This window comes from Peromyscus maniculatus, chromosome 8 (genome assembly GCF_049852395.1).
Source record: "Peromyscus maniculatus bairdii isolate BWxNUB_F1_BW_parent chromosome 8, HU_Pman_BW_mat_3.1, whole genome shotgun sequence".
Taxonomy (NCBI): Eukaryota; Metazoa; Chordata; class Mammalia; order Rodentia; family Cricetidae; genus Peromyscus; species Peromyscus maniculatus.
In genome coordinates, this window is record NC_134859.1 from 50,261,309 (window position 1) to 50,287,183 (window position 25,875).

At 38.5% G+C, this 25,875-nt stretch overlaps 1 protein-coding gene across 6 annotated transcripts in view; it reads right to left on the minus strand.

Annotated features, from left to right (window-relative positions):
• The window catches only part of Map2k4 (mitogen-activated protein kinase kinase 4), a 95,282-nt gene that overhangs the window by 6,787 nt on the left and 62,620 nt on the right, over nt 1-25,875 (minus strand). For all 6 annotated transcript variants that reach the window (XM_076542617.1, XM_076542619.1, XM_076542618.1 and 3 more), the window contains 5 exons: nt 23,340-23,459; nt 14,225-14,344; nt 11,706-11,757; nt 9,385-9,512; nt 1,251-1,328 (listed from right to left, as the gene is read on the minus strand). In XM_076542617.1, coding sequence (XP_076398732.1) covers nt 1,251-1,328; nt 9,385-9,512; nt 11,706-11,757; nt 14,225-14,344; nt 23,340-23,459 — 498 coding nt within the window. The remainder of the gene's footprint in view (nt 1-1,250; nt 1,329-9,384; nt 9,513-11,705; nt 11,758-14,224; nt 14,345-23,339; nt 23,460-25,875) is intronic.

Sequence of the window (25,875 nt, forward strand, 5' to 3'; positions counted from 1 at the left end):
TTCTAAACAAAGCTTTGCTGAGGCAGCTTAATGGAACCTGTGTAAATGTTTCTCTACTACAACCTTACACGGGTCTGGGGTGCCTGTCATTCAGTGACAGAACTCTCACCTACTATGCCTACTATGCCTAAGGCCACATGGACATGTTTGTGAATACCTGCCCCTGCCTTCTCAACTCTAGCATCACAAATGCAGCCATTATGCCTGGCTTTTTTGCTCAGGGAGGTACTACGCAGGCATTTCTGAATTTAAAGTATGAATTACATGCAAAACATCCCCTAAAAGTAAGAGCAACAGGTCTGCCTATAGTCTGTGACTGGTTTCATGACGAGAAAAAGGGGAGACAGCTGTAGACCTGCAGAGGCAAAGTGGAGAGTCTCCCCTCTATAGGAGAGAATCCATTAGTCTGTCAATGGTTCTCACCAAAATTAACAAGGATATGTCACTCTGATTACAGGAAGAAATTCCAATTTTAAAAGATGAGACTGGTGAGCTATAAAAAGCCCATTACTCTAAATCTGAACTAAGGGGTCTTGGCTCAAATTGAAAATGGGAGGAAAATGTAAGCAAAGGCATTTTATGTTGTCTACCTCATAGAACCCATGTGGGACAGAAACTTCACAGATAATGTAGAAGCTACAGAAGCCATTCAAAACCAGAAACAACAACAATCCTAGCATGATCTAGAACAACAGTAAACACAAGAAAATCAACTTTGGAGAAGAAGAAATGAGTACATAAAAAAGTACGGCTTAGACTATGTCCCCTCAAAGTCCTTATGTAGAAGCCAAGACCCAAGGTGACAGCCTCACAAGAGAGGGCTTGAGGAAGTGACTAGGTCACCAGAGAGCTTAGTGCCTAGCAAACAGGATTAGTGCACTTACAAGACAGACCTTAGACAGCCATGTCCCCTCACCCCTTTGCTATGTGAGAACAAGAAAGAAATCAGCTCACTGTATAAAGTATGTCAAACCCTTGATCTTGGACTTCCAAGTCTCCAGAACTGCAAGAAATACATTCCCAGTCTTACTAAGATAACCATCTCACAGTATTTTGCTAAAGCACTCCAAACTAAGGCAGATACATTTAAAATTAAACCAAAATTTCAATAGTGTCTCTAGATAAAAATGAAGAGTTTCTGCTTGTTACAAATCATGAAGTTTCTCATCATCCCTTTTCAACATTTTTTTTAACCTCTTAATCTCTTATTGTTTCATTACTATGACAAAGCTGTGCCAGCAGAAACATACCAATGTGATCCCCAAACTCCAGACATCAGAGCGGACATCATATCCTTGTCGTGACGCACTTGGGTCTATTCTTTCAGGCTGAAATACAAAGATAAGTCAAAGTCATTTATTATGTGAATCCTAAAGAAGCAGGTGAATGGAAGTAGTAACTGGGAAGGGAGACAAAAACCTCAGCATCTTCCTAGAAGAATTCATGTCTAAGGCCATGCTGGGAGTAACAGGGAAACATCACTGTGTTAGAAACAACCAGCAAAAGACTGCACTGAGGTCAATGGCTAAGTCAGAAAGTTTGTGCTGGCTAGTCTTATGTTATCTTGACACAAGCTAGAGTCATCAGAGAGAAGGGAGCCTCAGTTGAAAAAATGCCTCCATAAGATCTGGCATTTCCTTTTCTTTTCTTTCTTTTTTTTTTTTTTTAAGATTATTTATTTGTTATGTATACAGTGTTCTGCCTGCATGTGTCCCTGTGCAGGCCAGAAGAAGGCACCAGATCTCATTACAGATGGTTGTGAGCCACCATGTGGTTGCTGGGAATTGAACTCAGGACCTCTGGAAGAACAGTCAGTGCTATTAACTTCTGAGCTTTCTCTCCAGTCCGGCATTTTCTTAATTAGTGATCAAGGGGGGAGGGCCCAGCCCATGGTGGGTGGAGCCATCCTTGGACTGGTTCTCCTGGGTTCTATAAGGCAGGCTGAGCAAGCCATGGGGAACAAGCCAGTAAGCAGCACTCCTCATGGCCACTGCATCAGCTCCTGCCTCCAGGTTCCTGCCATGTTTGAGTTCCTGTCCTGACTTCCTTCAGTGATGAACATCGATGTGGAAGTGAATAAACCCTTTCCTCACCCACTTGCTTTTGGTCATAGTGTTTCACCACAGCACTAGTAACCCTAACTAACATGGGGGCTATAAAACAGTCCTTCTGAATTTCTCCCCTAAATACTCAAGCACCAGCAAAGCTGAAGCAAATGAGGGTAAATAGGAAGGAGCAGGAGGAAGGCAATGGCAGCATTCTGACTCTCTCAGCCTTTGCTCAATGGGTAAGACAGATCACAAGGTACTTGAGATAAGAAAAAAAAAAAGCAAAGCAGGAACTGTCATCACTGTACTATCCCACCCTTTAATTCTTCTCAATAAGGTTAAATTTATTACTTGAATTGCCTTTAAAGATACATGCCTATGAATCATTTTAGCCAAATTAAAGCACATCATATAATATATCATCTATGAACAGTAGAACAAACAAAAATTTTAGTAACTTCTATGAAGGGAACATTTTTCTAAGTCCTTGACATTAGGTGCCATTTTTATAGAGTGTGTCAATGGATGCAGAGGAACAGCAAGAGAGTATATCAGTGGCTCGGAGTTAACAATGGGTTATTCCTAAAGGCTCACAGTAACTGCTACTAAAAGAAACATCTCAAAAGTGTGATAGTTGTACTATACCACTAATTTGGAGACATGCATTTTAATTTGAAAACAAGTACTGTGCTGCAACAATATTCATTGAAAGCTACTTACATTTTGTTATAAATATCATTATTTTACTGAAAATGATACATACTACATAAAAACGCTGCCTATTCAACCACAGGAGAAAACATTGTCCCAGCATCACTAATCTACGCTAGTACAGACCTAGTGTTCTGAGGCATGACACATACCTCCTTATGTAGAATGGCAACAATGCATAGCACACGCTGAGATGATGAGATGATGAGATAAACTAGAAATCATGAGTACCTTCAAACCCTAACCCTATCTTTGAATATCACCAAATATTTAGAGAGGAACAAAAAACATCCTAAGTAACATGTGGATTAAATAAGTCTCAAGAAGCAGTAAAAATCTATTTTGAACTACATAAAAATGAGATAACAGCTTAGCATGCATTGCAGGATGTGGCTGAGTCTTATTCAGAGGGAAATCATCTCCTTAAAGGAAATAATGGAGATGTCTCAGATCATAACCAAGCTGTACAGATTAAGGAACTAGAAAACCAAACATCAAACACAACAGCAACAATAACCTCAAAAAGAAGAAATCAGACCCAAGGAACAGCATCAGGAAGTAGCAAAGACAGTGAGTTAAATGAAATAAAATTTAAAAAAAAAAAAAAAAAAAAAAAAAAGTCAACAAAGTCACAGCACTTCTTGGGCAACAGCAAAATCACACAGTGAAGGCCAGAGCTAAGCAGACCAAGAGAACGAGAAAGCCTTGACATTTCTAAGTAAGATTGAAGGCTAGGAAGTCCTATTCATCTGAAAGAAACAAATAGATGAACCCCTCTGATATGAGATGGGAGAGGTGCCATATAAGCCTTCATGTGGAACTGAGGAGCTAGTGACAGCTGCTGGCTACTAGGGGGAGAGAAGAACAGGCCTTTTGGAGGGCGTGGCCCCTGATAGGCCGGCCAGCCACACTCCAGTGGATGATGGCTGCACATCTAGGAGGATATGGTCAGCACAAACTGGACTTGGTGAGCCATTTATAGAAAAAGAGGATCTGAAGTTCAGAACAGGTGAGAGAGTGGGTCCAAGAGGAACTGGGGGAAGACAGAGGGGTGAATATGATCCAAAGCACTATGAAATTCTAAAAGAAATAACAAAAATGTATTTTTAAAAGGAAAATGAAAGCCTATCAAGACAATAAAGAAATACAAATAACCTTAGAAGAATATTTTTTTAATGACTTTATCATTAAAAACCTTCCCACAAGCTGGGTGTCATGCTCACACCTATAATCCCAATACTGGGGAGGCCAAGGCAGGAGGGCTATCATACGTTCAAGGTATGCTTGGGCTGTATAGCAGGTACCATGATAGTCTGCACTACAGTGAAAGACCCTGTCTTAAAAGAAAAATGGAAAAACAGTGAACAAAAAACCCACCTTCCCAGAAACAGGCTGACATTAAGATGGGTTCACTGAGCCCTTTCAAATCTCCAAGGAAGAAATACCAGCCATCTTATACAAATTTTATTTCAAAAGACGAGAGGGAGGGAGGGAGGGAGGGAGGGAGGGAGGGAGGGAGGGAGGGAGGGAGGGAGGGAGGGAGGGAGGGAGGGAGAGAGAGAGAGAGAGAGAGACAGACAGGGTTTCAAACTCATTCCAAGAGGCCAGCTCTTAGGAAAACCTGACACAGACAGTGCAAGACAATGTCTCCGTACACAAAGGTACAGAACTCACTAGCAACATGAGTAAATCCAACCCAACCACAGAAGAGCTAATGCATTAGAACCAGTGCGTTCTGTCTCAGGAATGCATATGAGCCTTATACACGTAACATGAATGGAATACATATTCATATAATGGGGAAAATCTGTATGACCAATAACTTTAGCTTCTGACAAAACTCAAATGAAACCCAGTAATAATGGCAACAATAGCAACAAGTCTTAGCATACTAAGAATAGATAAAAGTGCTCATTTCATCAAAGAAATTCAAAGCAACCTAGAGTTAATTCTGGAGACAACACTTTCTAATAGAAATGTCCACCCCTGCTATTCCAGCACTGGGTTCCAGCTAGGGCAACAAAATCAAGGTAGAGATGGTGCTCTTATACAGAGACATTCAAATTTCTACAACTCTCTCTACACAGGAAATCCCTATTAAAACTACCAGGGGATACTAAATTAGCAAGGTCACCAAGATACAGTGCCAACATAAGCCAACTATTGGTATTTCCACATAACAACTGTGAAACGTTAAAAAATGTTCATTCCATTCTCAGTAATAGTATCCAAACCCATGAATTCTTTTTGTTTGTTTGTTTGGTTTTTTGAGACAAGGTCTTACCATGCAGCTGTAGCTATCCTGGAACTTACTATGTAGACCAGGCTGGCCTCAAATTCACAGAGATTTGCCTGACTCTGCCTCTGCATCCTGAGCACTGGGATTAAAGGTATGTGCCACTACTGGCCAAACCCATGAACTCTTTAGGAGTTTAAATGATTTCATACTAAACTCTATGAATACCACTGAGAACAAAAATATTTAAATGAATAGGGAGAGTGAACTCTTAAAGAAGATATAACAGATACAATATACACCAAATAGTAGGGCCATGCAATTTATGAAGTAAACACTGACAGAACAGAGAAAAGCTTTGATAATAACATATTTCAAAAAGTACTTCTTTAAAGTGTATCCTTTCTTTCACCAATGATCTAGCACCATTTTATATACTGTATAGAAAGGTGTCTATAACACAAGAAGACACACGAGGAAAAGACAGAAAAAGGAAGCTGAGGTGACTTTTATTCATGTATTTTGTATCTCTGTGTATGTGCATATCTGTGTGCATATGTCTTGTGTATGTGGGTGCTCACAGAGACAAAGGTATCCAATCCCATGGGGCTGAAGTTGCAAGCCACCCAACATGAGAGCTGGGAATTAAATTTAAATTCAAATGAAACTTAGGTCCTCTGGAAGAGCAACAGATGCTCTTAATTCATGAACCACCTCTCTAGCCCCTGTAGTAACTTTCTAGAAGTCACTGTGTTGGAGGGTGATAGAAGGATGAGATATCTTCTGGAATTTAGATCATCAGGTGTGTTCAAGAGAAGAAAAAGTAAATCAAAGAAAGAGGACACTATTTTGCAACTGTTCCCATGGTCTTTCAAGTGTTCTAAGTAGTCATCATGATGTGCTTTGTCATATGGTGCAATATAAAGCAGATAACATCTATGAAGTTGGCATCCTAAAACAATCTATGGTCTGAATCTAATCACGTGGGGTACCCGGACTCACGAAGAACACAAACTTCTAAAGCTACTTCTAAAAAGGTCAATTCCATGGAGGGGGGGGGGGGGAGGAATGGTCCGGGCCAGCTCAGACTAAAAAAAAGAATGCAAAAGCTGAAAATGAGGCATCATTTTAAGGTGACTATTTTTTAGATATTTAGGAAATCTAAGTATTGCCAATGTAATAAAACAAAATTCTTGACTATTTTATTCTTTTAACGTTATTGTGTTCATGTAAAAGAATGTACATCTTGGAAAAGGGACACCTGAGTGTTTAGAATAAAATGGTTCAGCAAGCATGAAAGTGTACAACGCACACATGCACACATGCATACATTCACATATTTCTATGTGGGGAAAGAGAGCTTGGCAAACTATAAACCATTTCCATATAAAACATTATGCAAAAATTCTATATTTCAGATCTTCCTTACATTCAACAAGTTAAAGAGTAATTCTAGCTTCTCTAGACTGAGAAAAAAACTATAAAAGCCTACCACATGGCATTTCGGGTGATTCCAGTCCTTATAAAATGGAGGTTGAAGTAGGAAGATTCCAAATTTGAAGCCAGCCTGGGCTTCATTAGACCTTGTTTCAAAAATACAAGCAAAAGGCATTTCTGATATGTTACAATATATCCAGAAGAGTTAAGCTACTTCCAGGCTTTCAAAATTAATACTCTTGTCTATGTATTATATTAATGTCGGCCTCTGTAAACCAATTGATAGGACTATTTCATTTGATCCAGTAATATCAGAGCTGCAGAGGTTACAGTTGGCCTGTAGGATAAAGTTGTAGGATAGGATAGGCCTGTAGGATACAGTTGTCCCAGAGTTGGGTAAAGTCAGGAAGAACATTGAGTCCTTAGGCTCCTTTTCTTGGTGGCCTCAGAACAATATCTCTACGCAAGAACACGGCCCGTTTCTTTCTTTAAAAATTATCAGAATTCAGAACAGTTGGCTATATCTGGACAATAGCTACATCTTTAAGACTTGCGTGAATCAAAAGCAATTCTTTTTTTTTTTTAATTAATTAATTTTTTTCTTTGCCCTGGAGGAGATGAGAATGGGGTTGGGCTGGGGGGAAGGCCAGGGATGGGGAGGGGGGAGGACAGGGGAATCCGTGGCTGATATGTAAAATTAAATTAAACTATAAAATTTTAAAAAAAAAATTAAAAAAAGCAATTCTTAAGGAACATCGTACTGTGCTAATGTTTGGGTATGTTTTGTTCCTAAGTGTTCTGGTGCTAGAGGCTTGGTCCCCAAGATGTCAGTAGTAAGACAGTCAATTATTTAGACAACAGACCATTAAGAGGTGAGGCTTCTAAAGAAGTTAGCTGGTCAAAGGGGGACTCAGAAAGGATTGGTGATGGGCTCTTAAGTCAGGTCTCCTGGGAAGAGGCTGTTATAAAACAGGGCCCTTTAGCCCTCTCTGCATGCAGACAATTCCCTTTCCATTTCTCTGCCATATTGTGGTAAAGCTGAAGGCTCTCACCAGAAGCAAACAGATGAGAGCCACTCAGTCTTCAACTTTCAGCCTCTAAAACTACAAGTTTAACATTCCTTCCCTACAAGTACTCAGCTTTAGGTGTTCTGTTATCACAAGAACAACAATAAAACCATATTGTTACAGAGAACACTGTTCCAGCTAATCTTCGCACTAAACCAGCTCTGAGCCAGGTAACATGCTTAGTTATTCTCTGGGCTGTATGCTTACTGAATGTGTCAGTCATGGCAGTTACCAAATGTGTCCAATCATTCTGATTGCTTGTCTTTGAATCTGCTATGCCATTTGTTCCTAATTAACATGATGAAAATAGGATTTTCTAAATTGCATCTATCGGGTGAGACAACATTCACAAAGCTCAGATTCTAAAAGAAAATGTCTTTCTACACACACACACACACACACACACACACACACACACACACACTTACATTTTCATTTGTAGAAAAAGTGAATCAAATAATCTAATAAACAGGGTACTGACAATGCAACGATTCTAAAGTACTGTCAATACTGAAACATTTCATATGCAATGCTTTCTAAACACGAAGCCCATGTATATACCAAGCAACAGAACACATGTAAAGAACAGGCAGCACTGTGTTCCACATGATCACACACTGAAGTAAGAAACAGAATTGAAGGCAAACTGATTTCCGAGTAATGTAGGGAAGAAAATGTATTCAAGGTTTTAAATGAATATGAAATCTGAAGAAACACCAGGCCCATTCATCCAGAGCATGTCAGAAAATCTTGAACATCCAGCTTGTGATTATTCTGACTAAAAACTTTTGTGACACTTACAGAAGCAATCATGAAGGAAACAAAGGAGGACAAACTATCTTTATTTTAATTCTTGGAGGCATGATAGCTCAGTGAGTAAAGGCGCTTGTTGAGACTGGTAACGTTGGTTCAACTCTTGGAATCTATTATGTAAAGGTGGGAGGAGAGAACTGACTCCATGAAGGTGCCCTCTGACCTCCACACATGCACCACGGCACACATGCCCCCATGCCCCCATCAAAGAGGAGGTTTTAAAAAGTCTACAGTACTGAAACAGACTGAGAGAAAAGGCTCAATCAACACCAGCAAACCTTATCATCACTTATAGGAGTATGCTGCTCTCCTTTAAAGGACCATGGACACTAAAAGAAGAAACTGCTGGCGGCGGGGGGTGGGGGGTGGGGGGGTGTTAAAATATACACACCAAACACCAATCAAATGCAGTTCAAAATCTGGCCTGTGGAATAGGTCATGCAAATATACAGGGATACAGCAAACAGGGAAGCTCTGAAAGGACAGTGTCCATCTGTCTTCCTGAGGTAAAAGCTGCTTCCTGCTAAATGCCTAAGGTCTCTAGCTTTGCATTTATTGCTATGTTCCATCCATCCCTGAAGTAAGAAATCACAATTGGAGCACAGCTTCTGACTCTGCAAGACACACTGCATTCTGCCAGGGACTGTGTTCCTGTACCAAGTAACTCTTACTGAACTTCTAATAGCATCCTTCAGCGGCCTAGAACATATATCTCTCAACTGATACTGATTATCTATTATGGCCAAGAAAGTACAAGAGATAGAAAGAACACAAAGACATGGACCATTTATCACCTGGTTGACTGGGTGAGTTGAATACAATGAAAACAAAAATCAGGAAAGACCGTAAATCCTAAATGCCAAACAAGAGGATTAACGTGTATAAGGAGTGCACTGAAATAATTTAGCAATGTTTCCAGAAGTTAAAACTTAAGCTTGGAAATGCTTAGGGAGAGAGATATTCTAGCACAGTGAAGCTACATGGCTGAAGGCAGATTCCTTATACCTAGCACCAAATGGCACAGACTCTCTATGCAATGACTGCCAAGCAAGAGACTTGGCTGCACACTTACTGCCATATATGGCCTACACCCAGCATCTCTTGTCTTGGCAATGGAGTCCACAAGCTGTCCACTGATGCCGAAATCACAGAGCTTAATATTTCCACTTCTGTCCAGAAGAATATTGGAAGGTTTGATATCTGCAAGAGATGCATGCCATTCAGTATACAACTGATCAATGAAGCAACTCCAAAGTACTGCAGTCGAAACTGCTGAAAATTTTGAGTCCTTAAATTGTGATATACAAGAAACAAAACTTCACTTAGCACATGCTATCATTTATTTATGTTTTAAACACACATCAATAACTAAGACCAAAGGTGGTAGCTTATCCCTGTATTCCCAGCACTTGTGACACTGCTGGGGGAATATTGCCAAGAGTTTGAGGCCAACCTGGGCTACAGAGTAAGACTTTGTCCATGAAACTAAAAAGAGACTAGGACTGTAATATAACAGGCCAACTCCTTTCACCACTATAACTTAACAAGCTGGAAGACATAACATCTTCACATGTATAAAACACAAACAAATCATGGTTTTCAGCAGTCAGAATGAGGAATGAACTTTATCAGATAATAGACTAAGACTAAGCTAATTTTCAAAAAATGTCAACAATTACAAAACAAAGTATAAGGTATACCAACCTAGCATGAACCAACAATTTCATTAAGTATTGCTTTAATTTATGAAAGTGTTATTTTAAAGGAAAAAATTATTTATTCTCAAAAAATGCAGTTATTTCTACGAGATTTTTTTTTTAGGATTGATTCTTATTCGTGTGTGTGTGTGTGTGTGTGTGTGTGTGTGTGTGTGTGTGTGTGTGTGTGTGTCTAAGTGTAGGCCGAGACTCTGGAAGGTCAGAAGCTATCAGATCCCCTGGAGCTCGAGTACAGGAGGCTGTGAACCACCCAGGGTGGGTGCTGGGAACAGAATTTGGGTCCTGTGGAGAGCAGCAAGCACTTTTTAACTGCGGAACCAATTCTCTAGCCCCTCTCAGGGTCTTTTGATCTTAAATGGCTTTCTCCAGTTTCTCCCAAACAACTTTCCCTTTGACTCATTTCTCTGACTTTCAGAACTATTGTGCCTTGTTCAGCATGCAAACAGCCAAAGGTCCTCCTCAATGATAATCACTACCAATGTGCCAATAAGCTGACTGTCAAAATGTCCCCTATGCTGTCCAATTTCTCTATTTCTATCACAATCCTTCTATCTATTTCATTACCAGTATCATGGAAGACTTAATAAATTAAGACACAGAAAACATCTATATATCATTCCAAAAGTCTAGAAAAGCTCCCCTACGTTAACAAACCCAGATCACCTCTTAAAAACACCCATTCCTAATCCTCCCATCCCAGGTTTCTCGTGGAATCTGCATCTTGTCAAGGCTTCTATCCACACTTCTAAACGTGGCTCCTGACTAGTCTCAGCTTTATCAGGATAAGTCTCTTGTTCTTAGAGCAGGGGACAATTCTAGTGAATGTGACATAGAACACAAACATGAAAAAAAAAAAAATGTTCGTGCTGCTAAAAAAAGTCATCCAGGAAGTGAGAGTCCTTTCTTCAGTATTGCTTCTGTTGGGTCTAGAAGTAATACCTGGAGCTGAGGTGGTCATTAATGCCACACAATCAATGCTTTTACAAACGGGTCATGTTTTAGGGGAGTTTCAGTTTATAATGTGAATTTTAAGTCTCTTTTACAAACACATGCTCTAAAGTGAGAAGAAACATTTCATAGGAGAAATACCATGGCTTTAAAATGCTTGAGTATAGGGACTGGGAGTGTAGCTAAGTGGTAGGGAGCACTTGTCAGGCATGCACAAGAACCTGGGTTCAATTTCCAGCAACGGGGGTGGGGAGAATGCCTTAAGGTACTGTCTCCTCAGATTCTTCTTTGAATGTCTGCATGGCCACTCTGATGCTCTGACCATATGCAGTCATCAATTATACTGGGCAATGAGTGATTTATTTTTAGCCATTTATGTTTCCCTTTTATCAATTTTATTGGTACATTTGAACTGTACAAAAGGCTTCATTATCAAGAGTAACTATTTCTAACTAAGATCAAGAATCTGCAGCAAAATGTAATTGTAAATCTAAAACACTTACTCAGTTAGATGGACATTTAAAGAACCCCTGATGCTTCAAGGTATACACCACTTGGGGTTTCTCTGTGTTTGTTTGATAAGTTGGGTTTTTTGTTTTGTTGGCCACAAACACAAATATTCCATGAAAGTTTATATAGTATTATGGTAGTTTTCATTAAAAAATGTTTTAACCAATTTAAGGAGAAAAAGTTGACTCCTATTCCACAGAAAGCAATCCATACCCACCTCTGTGAATAATTTTCAAGTTTTCTTTTAAGTGGTTTAGTGCTTTCACAGTCTAGGGAGAAAAAGAAGAGGTGGGATAAAGACTTTTGTGTTTTTAATAAAATAGCCCAACCACCTATCACAAGCAATAGCCTGCATGCCCTCTGTATGCTTTCTCAGCTTAGCATTTCAAATGCTATCCTTCTGTATTTTGAATGACAATGGCATACACTTTTACATTGGAAAGTTGCCTTTTCATGGTCCTCTCTGACCGTTAAGAAAACAGTAACATGACTTACATATTAAGTCACTAAAAAGTTGTATAGTTTTTGTACCTCAAGCCTGTACAATCATAAAAATAGCACAAGTTCACTGGACTGGTTCTACTATCCATGATGGTGATAATTTCCATAAATCCTCAGTTCTTCATACTCTTTCACTAAACCCTTGATGTAAGTTCTGCGGATCTGGCATATCTGCTCAGCCAGCAGCAACTTATCCTGTCATGGGTCATACTACTCATGATTAGAAATCATAGGCTTCTTCAGAAAGGGAAGCAACAGAGACTTGACAACAGGCCAGTACATTTGCTGTTTAAAATAAGGAAAAAGGAAAGAAAAAGGAAAGACAGAAAGAAAAAGAAGAAGTCAAGTCTTTGCTGTCAGAGGAATTATATGAAAAATGTAGAAATTACCACCTTGTATTATCTGTAAAACCCTTCCTGTGTGTTCACTGGTCAATTAATTAGCAAGAGATTTTACAGAGAGTAATTTAAAATGTGCTTAATATAAAAGGTGATTACTAGTCTGAAAAACACAAACACACGTACTAATTAAGTTATTCATGTTCATACTATATATATTACAATACATGATAAAATAATTTTATATTTGTTTTCCAAATTTCACAAATTATCCTGTTATGCTGTAGTTAAGTGGGGTTATGAGATCAGGCTATGGAGGTTTTGATCATCAACAACTTAAAACTGTAAATACCAAGGCAAATTAATATATCCATGCTTTTGGATTTACCATCTATAAAAATGGGATATACTTACCATAGAGTTACCAAGAAAATTATGTTATAAAATCTTGGCTCAACACAAATAATATTCACTCACCATTAACTACTATCATAATTCTATTATTGTATAGTGCTGCAGTACTATTCTACTGTATAGTACTATTGAATTCTAATACTGTGAACAGTGGTAAACAGTGGCAAGTTCTAAGACAACAGTAGCTTGTTACAATGGAGGGGTGCTAAACAAACTATCAATGTAAGATTTACATATTCATCTGAGCAATCAATAAGTTTTTAGTTCAACTCAGTTTATAGTATTATATGAAAATATATATCTTAGGTTAGCTAGCTAATGAAAAATTTTAAATTTAATCATTAATTTGGCAGTGACAAAATTTTAACAAAATTATCCATCTTAAAGCAACTTATTAACTATGGTTTAACCAAAAATTTAGGCCGGGCAGTGGTGGTGCATGCCTTTAATCCCAGCACTAGGGAGGCAGAGCCAGGAGGATCTCTGTGAATTCAAAGCCAGCTTGGTCTACAGAGCAAGATCCAGGACAGGCACCAAAACTACACAGAGAAACCCTATCTTGAAAAACCAAAAAAAAAAAAGTTTCAAAATTACTCAAAAATTTAAGTCTACTAAATGCACACATCTTTTACAACTGAAATAGGGTCCAGAAATTATGTTTTTATATCAGTTTCATTAGCTTTAGAAATCACTAAACTGGCAACTGACACGCTAGCTTGGGGAAGGGACTGATTCAAAGAAATCAGAAGTAACATGTAACCACAGTATGATTTAGCTCACACACCAACTAACTAGACAAGTATATCTGGCTCAGGTTCTCAGGGATTCTAATGTCTTATCAGTTTTGCTTTATAAAAAATAAGTTGCCTTTTCCACTGTAAAATAAATTGTACACATTCATCAAATAAAGGTGAGAGCAAGAAAGTAAGTTATTGTGAATCCAGTTTTCAAACCGTAACACATATTCCCAAGAGAACTCTTTCCCTTTTTGGTCTTCTAGTAAAAGTGAAGTGATCAAATTAATCATTGCTGGCTACTAAGATTGCACATCAACTTTTTAAATGGCTTAAATTGAATAATCCTCAATCTTAAACCACAGCAAAACATACCTTGTCGAAAAGCTTCAATTAAGGGGCTTCAAAAAGACTTCTGCCACTCTGATTAGCTTAGGGATATAATCTACTTAAGATAGTTAAAACAACAAGGGAAACAAATATAAAATTGCATTTCTAGTTTTACTTAAGCCAGTCTCTTATAGCTCATTGAGATTTGAATAAGCACAACAATGTAATACTCACAGATCACATTTTGAAAAGTGTTCCTCAGACCTATTATGTTAATTATGGCACAAAAATGACTTTATCTCTTATCCTACTAAAAATGATTTTCCCAGAGAGGCGAAGACCAATAGCATGTGCATTCAGAAATACCAGCAACTTCTTCACCCAGTTACACATCAGTGGTGTGAAAGCCAGATACTTACTGCTAAAGTGATTTTGCCTAAGATCTCTTCCGGAATAACGTCATCTAACACACTATATACATATTTGTAAAACTTATCGAACGAGGTAGACATGAGCTCCATACAGATCCAACAGTCGCCCTGTAAAACAACAGAAGCTTATCACCACTAAAATCCCAATATTAAGCACCGGTGCCTCCCCTAGTTAGGAGAGAAACAGAATCCAGAAGGAAGACATCTTGCTCTGCTTTTACACTGAACCTCCAACTCATGATCATTTTTTATTCACCATTAAGGACCCGGGAATAATAGCCTACCTGCATTTAAACATAATTACGTGACTACAGCTTGTTTTACCCACTCTTTTTTTTTTTCTTTTTGGTGTTTTTTAATTTATTCATTTTTTTCAAGTATGTCTGTGTGTGAGAGAGTGCAGTACCCTCAGAGGCCAAGGGAGGATGTCAAATCCCCTGAGACTAGGGCTGCATACAGGTAATTGTGTGCTGGAAACTGAACCTGGGGCCTTTACAAGAGCAGTCAGTGCTTCTAATGGCTGAGCCATCTCTTCAGCACTATTTTATCCACTCTTAACTTACACAGAAAACTTTTGTACTTTGATAAAAATTTCAAATTTTGCCATAACTGAGCAAAAAATTGGGAAATATATGGAAAACTATTCTTTCTTCTTGACAAAAGAGTTTATCTTGAGAAACTACTAAAACTTCTCAAACTAGAAAGCTAGAAAGGAATAGCAAATGCCACCTCGTTCAGACCAGAAGCCTTCTTGGTGAGGTGAGTCAGCTCGCTCAGTGTTCCTTTACCCTGTCTGCTCCATGCAGCAGGTACCACTGTCTACTGCAGCACAACTGGATCTATTTTGTTTGTCTTCAGGAAATCAGTGCTGGCAACCATGAAGACAGGGTAGGAAAACAATTTTATCATAGAGAAGCAGGAAGAAGTTCCTGCTTTTCCTGCAGTCACTGTGATCTGATAACAGCACAACCAGTGTTCTAGTGATAAGCAATTCCTAAGTTTCAAATTGTGTGTTTACCTCCATAGGTGAGAACACCCTGTGATGTCCTACCCCATCCCACCACTGATGGGAGTGAGCATTTCACCCTATGAGCCGTGTTTTCTATAGTACCTAGTATACATATAGCCATTTTTCTACAGTAACCACACTAGTTATTAGACCAACTGTCACAGTAGTTGTGCTTCAAGTAACCCTAAGGTATTATAACTATTACACCTATGATTGATATAATTATGATTATCACTTACTGTGTCAATATTATGTTGAATTTTTTCACTGGTATATGTGCAGGAAAAAACAATATAAGAGTTTGGTAATATCAGAGGTGTCAGGCTTCCACTGGATACACCTTGGGATGTACCTCCTGCAAATAAGGGGAGCCTACTGTAGCCAGACTGACATTTGATAGAATCACCCCATGAATAGGAATACATCTTTAATATTCTATAAGCTACAGAAACTAAATAAGTCAAAACTGAGAACGGTGTACCACACTGAGAGAGGATCTTAAGTTCCTTTCCTTGACACCGTGGTCATAGAGATAGGCAGGAAAGGTAGGAGAAAGCGCAGGGCCTCAGCAGGAAAGGAACTAGCAGCTGTGTCCATGGGAACAGGGTAAACAGCACTGACCAAAGGAGAAAAGCTACCATCAGAGATAATGCTGAAAATCATCTTCAACAACTTTGATGCTGCCACTAATTTATGGAGACAGTTGTAGTTTCAAAGGTTTTCTACCCAGTAACCTCTTAACTCTCAAGCCTGTTCTAGACTAAAGAAGTTAATGCCCCTTAAGGGAAAATTCATTCACTAGTGACTGAGCTTTGCAGAGAATGCAGCTTCCCTGAGTCTTTTCTTCAATTAGGCCTCATAGCACAAGCACATTCACCTCACAAGTGTGAAGAGCATACACTGAAGAACACTGAGATGAGTAATAGGACTAGAACATTTATGTCACTAAGTGACTGGGGAACATTTTTAAAGCATATTTGACATAATAAACCTTTACATTTCCTTTCTTCTCAATGTTAACTTTCTACAGTATTCTCAGAGAATAGTTCACACAGAAAAATCAAAACTCTCCACCAAAAACACACACAATTTTATTGTCTTCTAAAGACACCTCTCAGTAGATTTACTATAGCTTTCTATTAGAGAAAACTACAGTGCACTCAGACCCCCACCATCAAATAAGTAATTTTGGGGTGGAAAGACCCCTCCTGCTGAGAGCCTGGGAGGCCTGCCACTTTCTGTTTATATAGGCCTAGGCCTCCTCCCTGCTCCTCTATGAAATGAGACTGCCCACTACCGTCTATGGACTGTAATAAAGGTCCTGTGAGTTAGCACAGGTAAAACATAAAGTGCCTTGCATGTGGATGGTGCGGGGTTGGGGGGTGGAGGGAAGAAGAAACTGAGAACTGAGGATGAGATGGAAAGACAGCAAGCAGCTGCAGAAGGACATCCCTGCAGGTTCTAAGGGACACAACCAAGTTCTACCCCTCTGCCATCCCCTGTTGTCCATAGCTACAAACAGACCAAAGCCATGAGCCAGGCTTGAAGAAGGAACAGGAAGGAGGGGTAAGAATGGGAGGAAACCACCTGCGCTACCAGAAAGAGCAGTGACAGTGACAGCCTGTCATGTTCAGCCAAAGGTGCCTGGAACACACAACAGAAGAAGGGAGGTGGGGGGGGATGGGGGGGATGGGGGACGACCTGTGGTTGGTATGTAAAATGAACAAAAAATTCCTTAATTAAAAAAAAAGGAAAGAAAATGGAAAAAAAGAAAAGAAAAGAAATTCCTGAATGTGAATTTATTGGGAAACAAAGGCAGAAGATGATAAAATACTGAATTAACAAGATGAGATGTTAAAGATGAAATTCCTAAAGATGAAAATTCCTAAAGATGAAATCTAGATAAACTCAACAACATAGTTATACACCAACAACCACCATTTAAAAAATAAAATATTTATACATACATCATTGACAACAGAAAGTAAAGCAATAAGGCACACAGGAACGAGTCTAATGAGACAGGAAAAAGCCTTACACAACAACCAACTATAAAATGTTGCCAAAGACCCTAACAGGTCAAGCAAATGAAGACTATATCATGGATAAAATGAACTTAATAGGTATCTCTAGAATCTTTCATACAACAGATATGGAATCTGAGCAGCCCAGTGAACCTTCTTTATGACTGGACACATTCTAATTTACAAGCAAGTGTTCACAAAACAAATAAACAAATCAAAATAACAACCCAGACCTTATCAAATCAGTAGAAAAACTAATAAACTATCAATAGCCGGAAAAATCACAAAATCAAACAAACACCCAAGAGACTGAACAATTCTTTCTGGAATGAACAGTGTACCAATAAAGAAATTAGGAAGAAAACCAGATGTTTTTCAGAACCAAATGAAAATGAAAGCAGTTTGCCAGAACTTCAGTATACACTTACTGCTCTTCTAAGAGGAAAATACATCGCTATGAGTACTTACACTAGAAGAAAAATCAGAGCAATCACAAATAAGAGCCTAATACATTCCAAGAACATTATTCATTCATGAATAATGAAAGTCAAGGCAAAAATTACTGAAAGAGAGACAAAAAGAATTATACACAGAAGCAATCAAAGAAAAAGTTGGTTTTGCCTGGTATGGTGACCACACCATTTGTAGCAGCATTTCAGGAAGCAGAGGCATGCAAATCTCTGAGTCTGAGGTCAGACTGGTCTACAGAGTGAGTTCTATGTCAGCCAGGGCTACACAGACAGAACCTGTCTGAGAGAGACAGTGAGACAGACAGACAGACACACACACACACACACACACACACACACACACACACGAAAGAAAAGAAAAAGTTGGTGCACTAATAAACAAAACTGGTACACCCCCTAGTCAATCTAACTAGAGAAAATTAAAATTAATAGAATTGGAAAGGGGTATATTACTACATATGCCAATGATAGAGGATCACTAGGAATTGCTTTCAAAATACATATTTTTTTTTTTCTTTCTCAAGACAGAGTTTCTCTGTGTACAGCTCTAGCTGTCCTGGAACTCTCTTTGTAGACCAGGCTGGCCTTGAACTCACAGAGATCCACCTGCCTCTGCCTCTGCCTCCCAAGTGCTGGGATTAAAAGCATGCACTATTACCACCTGGCTAAAAATATATTCTTAAAAGACTAGAAAATCTAGGAAAGATAAATTTATAGACATATATAGCTTAACAAAATAAAGTCAAGAAGATAAAAGCAACTAAGCAGATCCACAAGGAGCAATAAAATTAAAGTGGTAATAAAATCCCCCAATAAGGAAAAGCTCAGGAGCAGAAAGACTGACTGATGAATTTGACCAGGTTTTTCCAGAAGAGCCAGCACCAACATCCCAACATCCTCAGACTGCTCCATAAAATAGAAAGGAAGGAACACTATTCTACAAAGTTGCCATTACAATAACACCAAACCCACACACACAGAGGGTATTTCAACAAAATACTTGCAAACCAAATTCAAGAACCCATAAATATCAAATCAAGCTGGTTTCATTCTAGTAATGTAAGGATTGTTTCACACATACACTTATGCATACTACTTTTCTGTAACCATAACCAAGGCAACTCTTAGAAGTATATTTGGACTTATGGGTCTAGAAGGATAAGAACCCATCATGGTGGGAAGGCATGGTGGCAAGCAGCAGCAGGAACAGGAAACCAAATGTTTTTATCTTTAAGTACAAGCACAAAGCAGAGAATGAACTATAGGTCGAATGTGAAGATATACTTTCAAAGCTTGTCCCAGTACCATACTTACTCCAGGAAGGCCATACCTCTTAAAACTCTCCAAACAGTGCCACCAGCTGGAACTGGGGACCAAGTATCAAATGCCTGAGCCTATGGGGGACATTTTTCATTCAAGTCACCTCATACAATAAAATAATGCAGCACATTAATAAAACTCAAGGAGAGAATCGCATGATCATCTCAATAGATACAGACAAGGCTTTTGACAAAGTGTAACATTCCTTCAGGATGAAAGCCCTAAAGAAATTAAGGTTAGAAGCACACATAGCAAACTTATAGTCTAGACTACCGTGAATTAAGAGAACTGAAGGCATTTGCTCTGACATCAGAAAAGAAACAAGGGTGTCCCCTTTTATTTGACATAATGTTCAATGAGCAATGAGACAAGAGAAAGAAATTTAAAAGGATACAAATAATAATAATAAAAAAAAAAGAAGTCAAACAATCCCTATTTACAGATGCCATAATCCTTTTTCTTTCTTACTTTCTTTTTTTGAGACTAGGTTTGTCTGTGTAACCCTGGCTGTCCTAAAACTCAATTTGTAGACCAGGCTGGCCTCAAACTCACAGACATCAGCCTGCCTCTGCCTCCCAAGTGCTGGGATTAAAGGCATGCACCATCGTGCCTGGCTGACATGATCCTATTTTTGAAAGACCCTACAGACTCTATCAGAAAACTCTAGATGTGGTAACCACAGTAAAGTAGCTGTGGTGGTCTGAATAAGAATGGTCCCTATAGGCTCAGATATTTAAATACTTGGTCCCCAGTTAGTGGAGGAAGGATTATTTGGGAAGGATTAGGAGGTGTGGCCTTGTTGGAGGAAATGTGTCATTGGGGGTGGGCTCTGAAGTTTCAAAAGCCCACACCATTCCCAGTAAGCTCTCTCTGCCCTTCTGTCTGCTGCCATGCTCCTCACTGTGATGGTCATGGACTCTAACCCTCTGAAACTACAAGCCTCAATAAACCCTTCTTCTCTAAGTTGTCTTGGTCATGGTGTCTCTTCACAGCAAAAGGTAAGTAACTAAGACAGAAACTGTATTTATATCTACTACAAATATAAAACTCAGTAGCCTTTCCATATACAAACAATGAACTTGCCCAGATAGAAATTGGAGGGTAGGGAGAAGGGACCAAACAAACAAAAGCAAAACTAAACAAAAAACCAAACCCCTCATTCATCAGTTTCAAAAACTAAGTAAAATACCCAGGAAAACCCTAATCAGGAGGGTAAAACTGTAAAGCCTGGAAGGAAAAAACTGAAGAATATACTAAAAGATGGAAAGACCTCTAAAGCATGAATGAATAGAATTAACATTGTGATAATTGGATATATATGGCCCAAAGCAACCTACAGACTCAGCACAGTCCCTGTTCTGGCTAGTTTTCTGTCACTTTTACACAAGCTAGAGTCATCAGAGAGGAGGGAGCCTCAATTGAGAAAACGCCTCTCTAAGACTGGGCTATAAACAAGTTTGCAAGGCATTTTCTGGATTAGTGATTGATTGAGGAGGGCCCAGTCCATTGTGGGTAGGGCACCCCTGGGCTGGTGGTTCTGGGTTCTATAAGGAAGCAGGTTGAGCAAGTCAGTATTAAGCAGCATCCCTTCATGGCCTCTATATCAGTTCCTACCTCCATGTTATTGCCCTTCTTGAGTTCCTGAAATCACTGCTTTTGATGATGAACTGTTCTATGGAACCGTGAGTGAAATAAACCCTTTCCTTCCTGAGTTGCTTTTTGGTCATGGTGTTGCATTACAGCAATAGTAACCCTAACCAAGACAGTCCCATCCAAATTTCAGTGGGATTCCACATATAACTAGTAAGAAAAGCAAAATAAAAATCAAACAAATGAATACTAAGCAATACTAAAAAGAAGAAACAATACTGGAGGCATCATAATACCTGATCTGAAACTATATCAACCAGAGACACACAATGGCAGAAATAGTGGTGGTACAGCACAGAGACCAATGGTATACAAAACAGGACCCAGAAATGACTCTAGAAAGCTACAGCCATGAAATCTTAGACAAATGTGTTAAAAATATAGTTACAAAAGAAACCTCTTCAACAAATAGTGCTAGTAAACTGGATATTCAACATAAAAGAAGGGAAATAGGTCCTTATCTTCTTACACACACACACACACACACACACACACACACACACACACACACACATACAAATCCAATATTGACTAGAACAAAGACCTTAATCTAAGACCTACAGTTGTTAGAGGAAAACAAGTAGAACATTCCAAGCAGAGGTGCAGGCAAGGCCTTTTTAAAAGGACTTCAACAGCATGTAAGCAATTCTAAGAAAACTTACAAACAGGATTACATGAAATTAAAAAGTTTCTATATACCAAAAAACAAAAACAGGAATAGAGCAAAGTAATTACCTACAGAATAGGGGGAAGTCTTTGCCAGCGATATAACTGACAAAGGATTAATATCTAGAATCTATAAAGAACTACAAGTTAAACACAACAAAATAAAATCTGATCATCCAATCAATAAGTAAGCTAATGAATAGACAATTCTCAAAGGAAGAAATACAAATGCCTAAGAAACATTTGAAAAAGGGTTTTCAAAATGCTTAGCAATCAAAGAAATAAAAACTAAAATTGCTCTAAGATTGCATCTCACCTTGTCAAAATGCTCTCATAAAGAAAACAAATGTCGATGGAGATGTAGGAAGAGAGTAACCCTTATAAACTGCTGGTAGGAGTGTAAACTTGTACGGTCACTATGGAAATCAGTATGGAGGCCCTCAAAAACGCTAAAAGTAGAACTATCATATGATACAGCCATAGCCACTCTTAGGTACACATGTGAAGATCTAAATCAACCTATCAGATATGCTACCACATTCACATCTGTTGTTGTACATTCACAAAGTACAGAACCAGCCTCAATGTCTACCAACAGATGAATGGTCTTTTAAAAATATGGTACAAATACACAATGGAATTTTATTCTTTTGTAAAGAATAAAATCATATCCTTTGCAGGAAAATGGATGAAACAGGAAACAATCATATGAAGCAAAATGAGTCAGATTCAGAAAGATAAAAACTGCATATTTTATGCCACATGCAGAATATGTAATACACACACACACACACGCATATAGACATATGTATGTATACATGTATATATACATATATATACACAGAAATGACATGAAAGTAAAATAGGATCTGAGAGGGGAGGAAGAAGTCTGAAGTGGGGAATAAAGTGAATAAGAAGGGGTACTAACTACTGACATGAGAGCAGAAAAGGTGACAGTTAAAAAATGGAAGGTACTCAGCAACAGGGAATGTGGTGGGTTGAAAGAAAATGGCCCCCAAAGGGAGTGACACTATTAGGAGGTGTAGCCTTGTTGGAGGAAGTGTGTCACTGTGGGGGTGGGCTTTGAGGTCTCTTTTGCTCAAGATTTACTTAGTGTGACAGTCAGTCGACTTCCTGCAGCATTTTGGTCAAGATGTAGCCAGCATCACATCTGCTTGCATGCCTACATGCTCCCCATCATGATGATAATGGACTGAACCTCTGAACTGTAAGCTGCCACCTCAATGAAATGTTTTCCTTTATAAGAGTTGCCATGGTCATGGTGTCTCTTCACAGCAAGAGAAACCCTAACTAAAACAGGGAGGAAGGAAAGCAAGGAAGGGCAGGTGGGTGGGGCAAATAATAAAAAAGTGTAATGAAAGATACACATAAAGGGGGCTAGAGGAAGAAAAGGGAAGGGAAAAGTGATACAAGTTTATTTTAATTAAAAATTTACTTTTTAAAAAAATAAAGGTGTCGTCATGACACCAATTTCATTACTAACCAAAAAAATTTAAACATAATAATTCTTAAAAAAAAATCTACACTGAAGTACTGATACACAGATGTGTCACATTCTTAATAGAAAACATATTAATATAAGCATTCTTAATAGAAAACATGGGATTCAGAAATAACAACCACAAATATACAGAACTATTCACATTTGTATAGAAGATAATCATCCTTTAATGTAAGAAGCTGTGAGTCCAAATTTCACTGGAGTTCCTCTCTAGAACTAGTAAGGAAAGTATAACAAAACAAACCAATGAGTGGCCAAAGCAATCCTAAGCAGAAAGAAGAACCTACAGGTTAACTTGGATGGCTCTGTACTACAATAATGAGAGACAATTTCCTTGTTAATGGGTCACTTTGCTGAAGATCAGAATTTAATCCTGCCATCTTCTTACTCATCCAAATTAAATATGCATTTATCAGCTAAAAGCCAAATAGTTTACCCGTACCTCTCTGAAGAGTGCACCATAGAACTGAACAATGTATGGGCAATCACTACTCCGCATTACTACATCCAAATCCATGAGAAGTTGTTTTTGTTCTTTTTCATCCACAGTTGACCGTATTCTCTGGAAAAGAATGATAACAGATGTCATACAAACAGAATACTTTCAGAAACTTGAGTAAACTTTACCACAGCACTGAAAATTACCAAACTTCATAATATTAACCAGACAGGAAAATTACCATATTTCTTTTACTTTATAATTGTAAGTTTGATCAGAGAACATTTAACAAAAAGCACTCAGGAATTCTTTTAAGGGATCACACATTCACTGATGATAATGGGGGTTACACAACAATGCTCTTAGGCTCTGAGAATTACGCCCACATGCAAATACAAAGAAAATCATAGAGTATAGAAATTTTCATATAAATAATTATAGGCAGCTTCACAACATATATTTTTAACCATCATCTCAGAATTGTATAGGCTCTAGCATCCAATGCAACAACAGCCTTAACTACCTAGGAAATTTATTCACTGGATTGTGATGGAAAACAGTCTGAGACAGAAAAAGTGAGGACCAGTATGGGGAGCATAGCGATGAGAATCCAAGCCTTTCAAAGCCTGACGGGGGTCTTCCTTCACTGAACTTCCTCTACATTAAAAACAGGAAGCTCTCCCTGGCTTTCTGTTAGTGGTTTGGCATGCAGGTCAGTGGAGGGGAGGGGGAGGGGGGAAGACACAGGACAGGACCCCAAAATGGAGCAACAACAGAGGGCTCCTTTTGCCTGTTCCTAAGCTGAAAAGTGAGTCCTCTGTACACTACAGATCTGGGGCAGAGTCCTAACCAAACTGTACAACTCTGCACATTTCTAAGACTGTCAGAAAACATCTATACTCCGCTTCCCAACCAGAACACTATAAAATACATAGGCTTCAGGTGAACACTCCCTACTACATTATTAAGATAGAACAGAATCAAGTTCAGAAAATATAAGACATTAATAACAGAAGTACAGTTTAACATTAAAGCATGCAAAGAACTTTTATTCTCATAAAAAAGTTCACAATGTCACACTGTGTCACTGTACACAACACAAAGCACATACTTACAAGGTAAGTTAGTATCAAAAAATACACAAGGTAGCATTTTGTCCTCCAAGACTTCAAGGTATCTGTCCTCAATGTTCTTGCAAGGGGTGAAGGCAGTCAATTAAATTCTTGAGCCCATTTTACAGAAGAGAAGCCAGAGGCAGAGATACAAAAGAGTATTCCATGTGACACGAGAACAAGCAGTTAAAGAACAGAAGTGGGTTCTCTCAGTTTTATGGTTTGACACTACACCAGGCATCCATCCCATATACTCCAAATATATTTTTAAACTATATTTCATTAAAATGCATACCTTGCTAGCTACAGTGTTTCATACAAAAAGAAATGTCTTAACTTTAATTTAGAATGTTACATTGACTATCAATGTCATAGAAATAAAAATAAAAGTAAGAATGAGAGACAGAAGAGACAAGCAGCCCCCTTAGAGGTGAGAACAGTTTCCTTCTTTTCTCTTAATTTCTCATTTTTCATAGTTTGAGAATAACTTTGCTTCTAAATCAACATTACCATCTTGCTGCAAAAGGAAACCTGGTAAAAGTCTAAGAAAGCAGACATGTGATTTGTGTTTGTTCAAAACACAAACATGGCAAAGATAATTTTAATTAATAATCAGTAATTATTTGAATTAACATTTATTTCTATTTTTAACAATATAATTTCAATGTGTGGCTGTAAAAAGTCAATATGATTTTTAAAAGAATTTTATTATTTCCACATATCAGAATTTAAAACAAAGAGTTGATAATGAGAGAGAGAGAGAGAGAGAAAGAGGAGAGAGAGAGACAGAGAGAGAGAGAGAGAGAGAGAGAGAGAGAGAGAGAGAGAGAGAGAGAGAGAACTCAAACTACTCTTAGATTGAGACTTCTATGTAGTAGCTTATGTATTCTCACTATTCAGGTTTTCTTTCTTAATGATTACTTTTCTATCTTTCCTACATATTTATATTAGTAAATATAACTATACTAACATACATGATCAGGAAACATGATTTTTAAATTTTGTTTTCCTGAGTTTTCTAAGTTTATATTTTTACAAAGTTTATCTAAGTCTAAAAAAGAACATTACAGTAAAAAAACAGAACAGTTCACATCCATGTCTGACTTCTGGAAGCAGATTTCCAAAACTTGGCCATAGCTAAAGCAAGGAAGTGTGCTACTCCATGGTGTTGAGGCCCAGCTGAAATTCCTAGCAGCACTGTTACTAACTAGAATGTGGGGACAGTTCCTGGGCAGCTTTAGGCTTTGGCAGGAGAACTGTACACAGTTCACTTCTGTACATAAAGGAACACCACCACTGATGGCTTCAGGTCCAACATGACACTGGTGTGCCTGGGACTCTGCACTAGACTAACACCTCCTTATGTTCTCACTCTGTTCAAGAAGCACTGTGGGTAGAGGTGAGCAGCCAGCTGCTGGGATTCCACC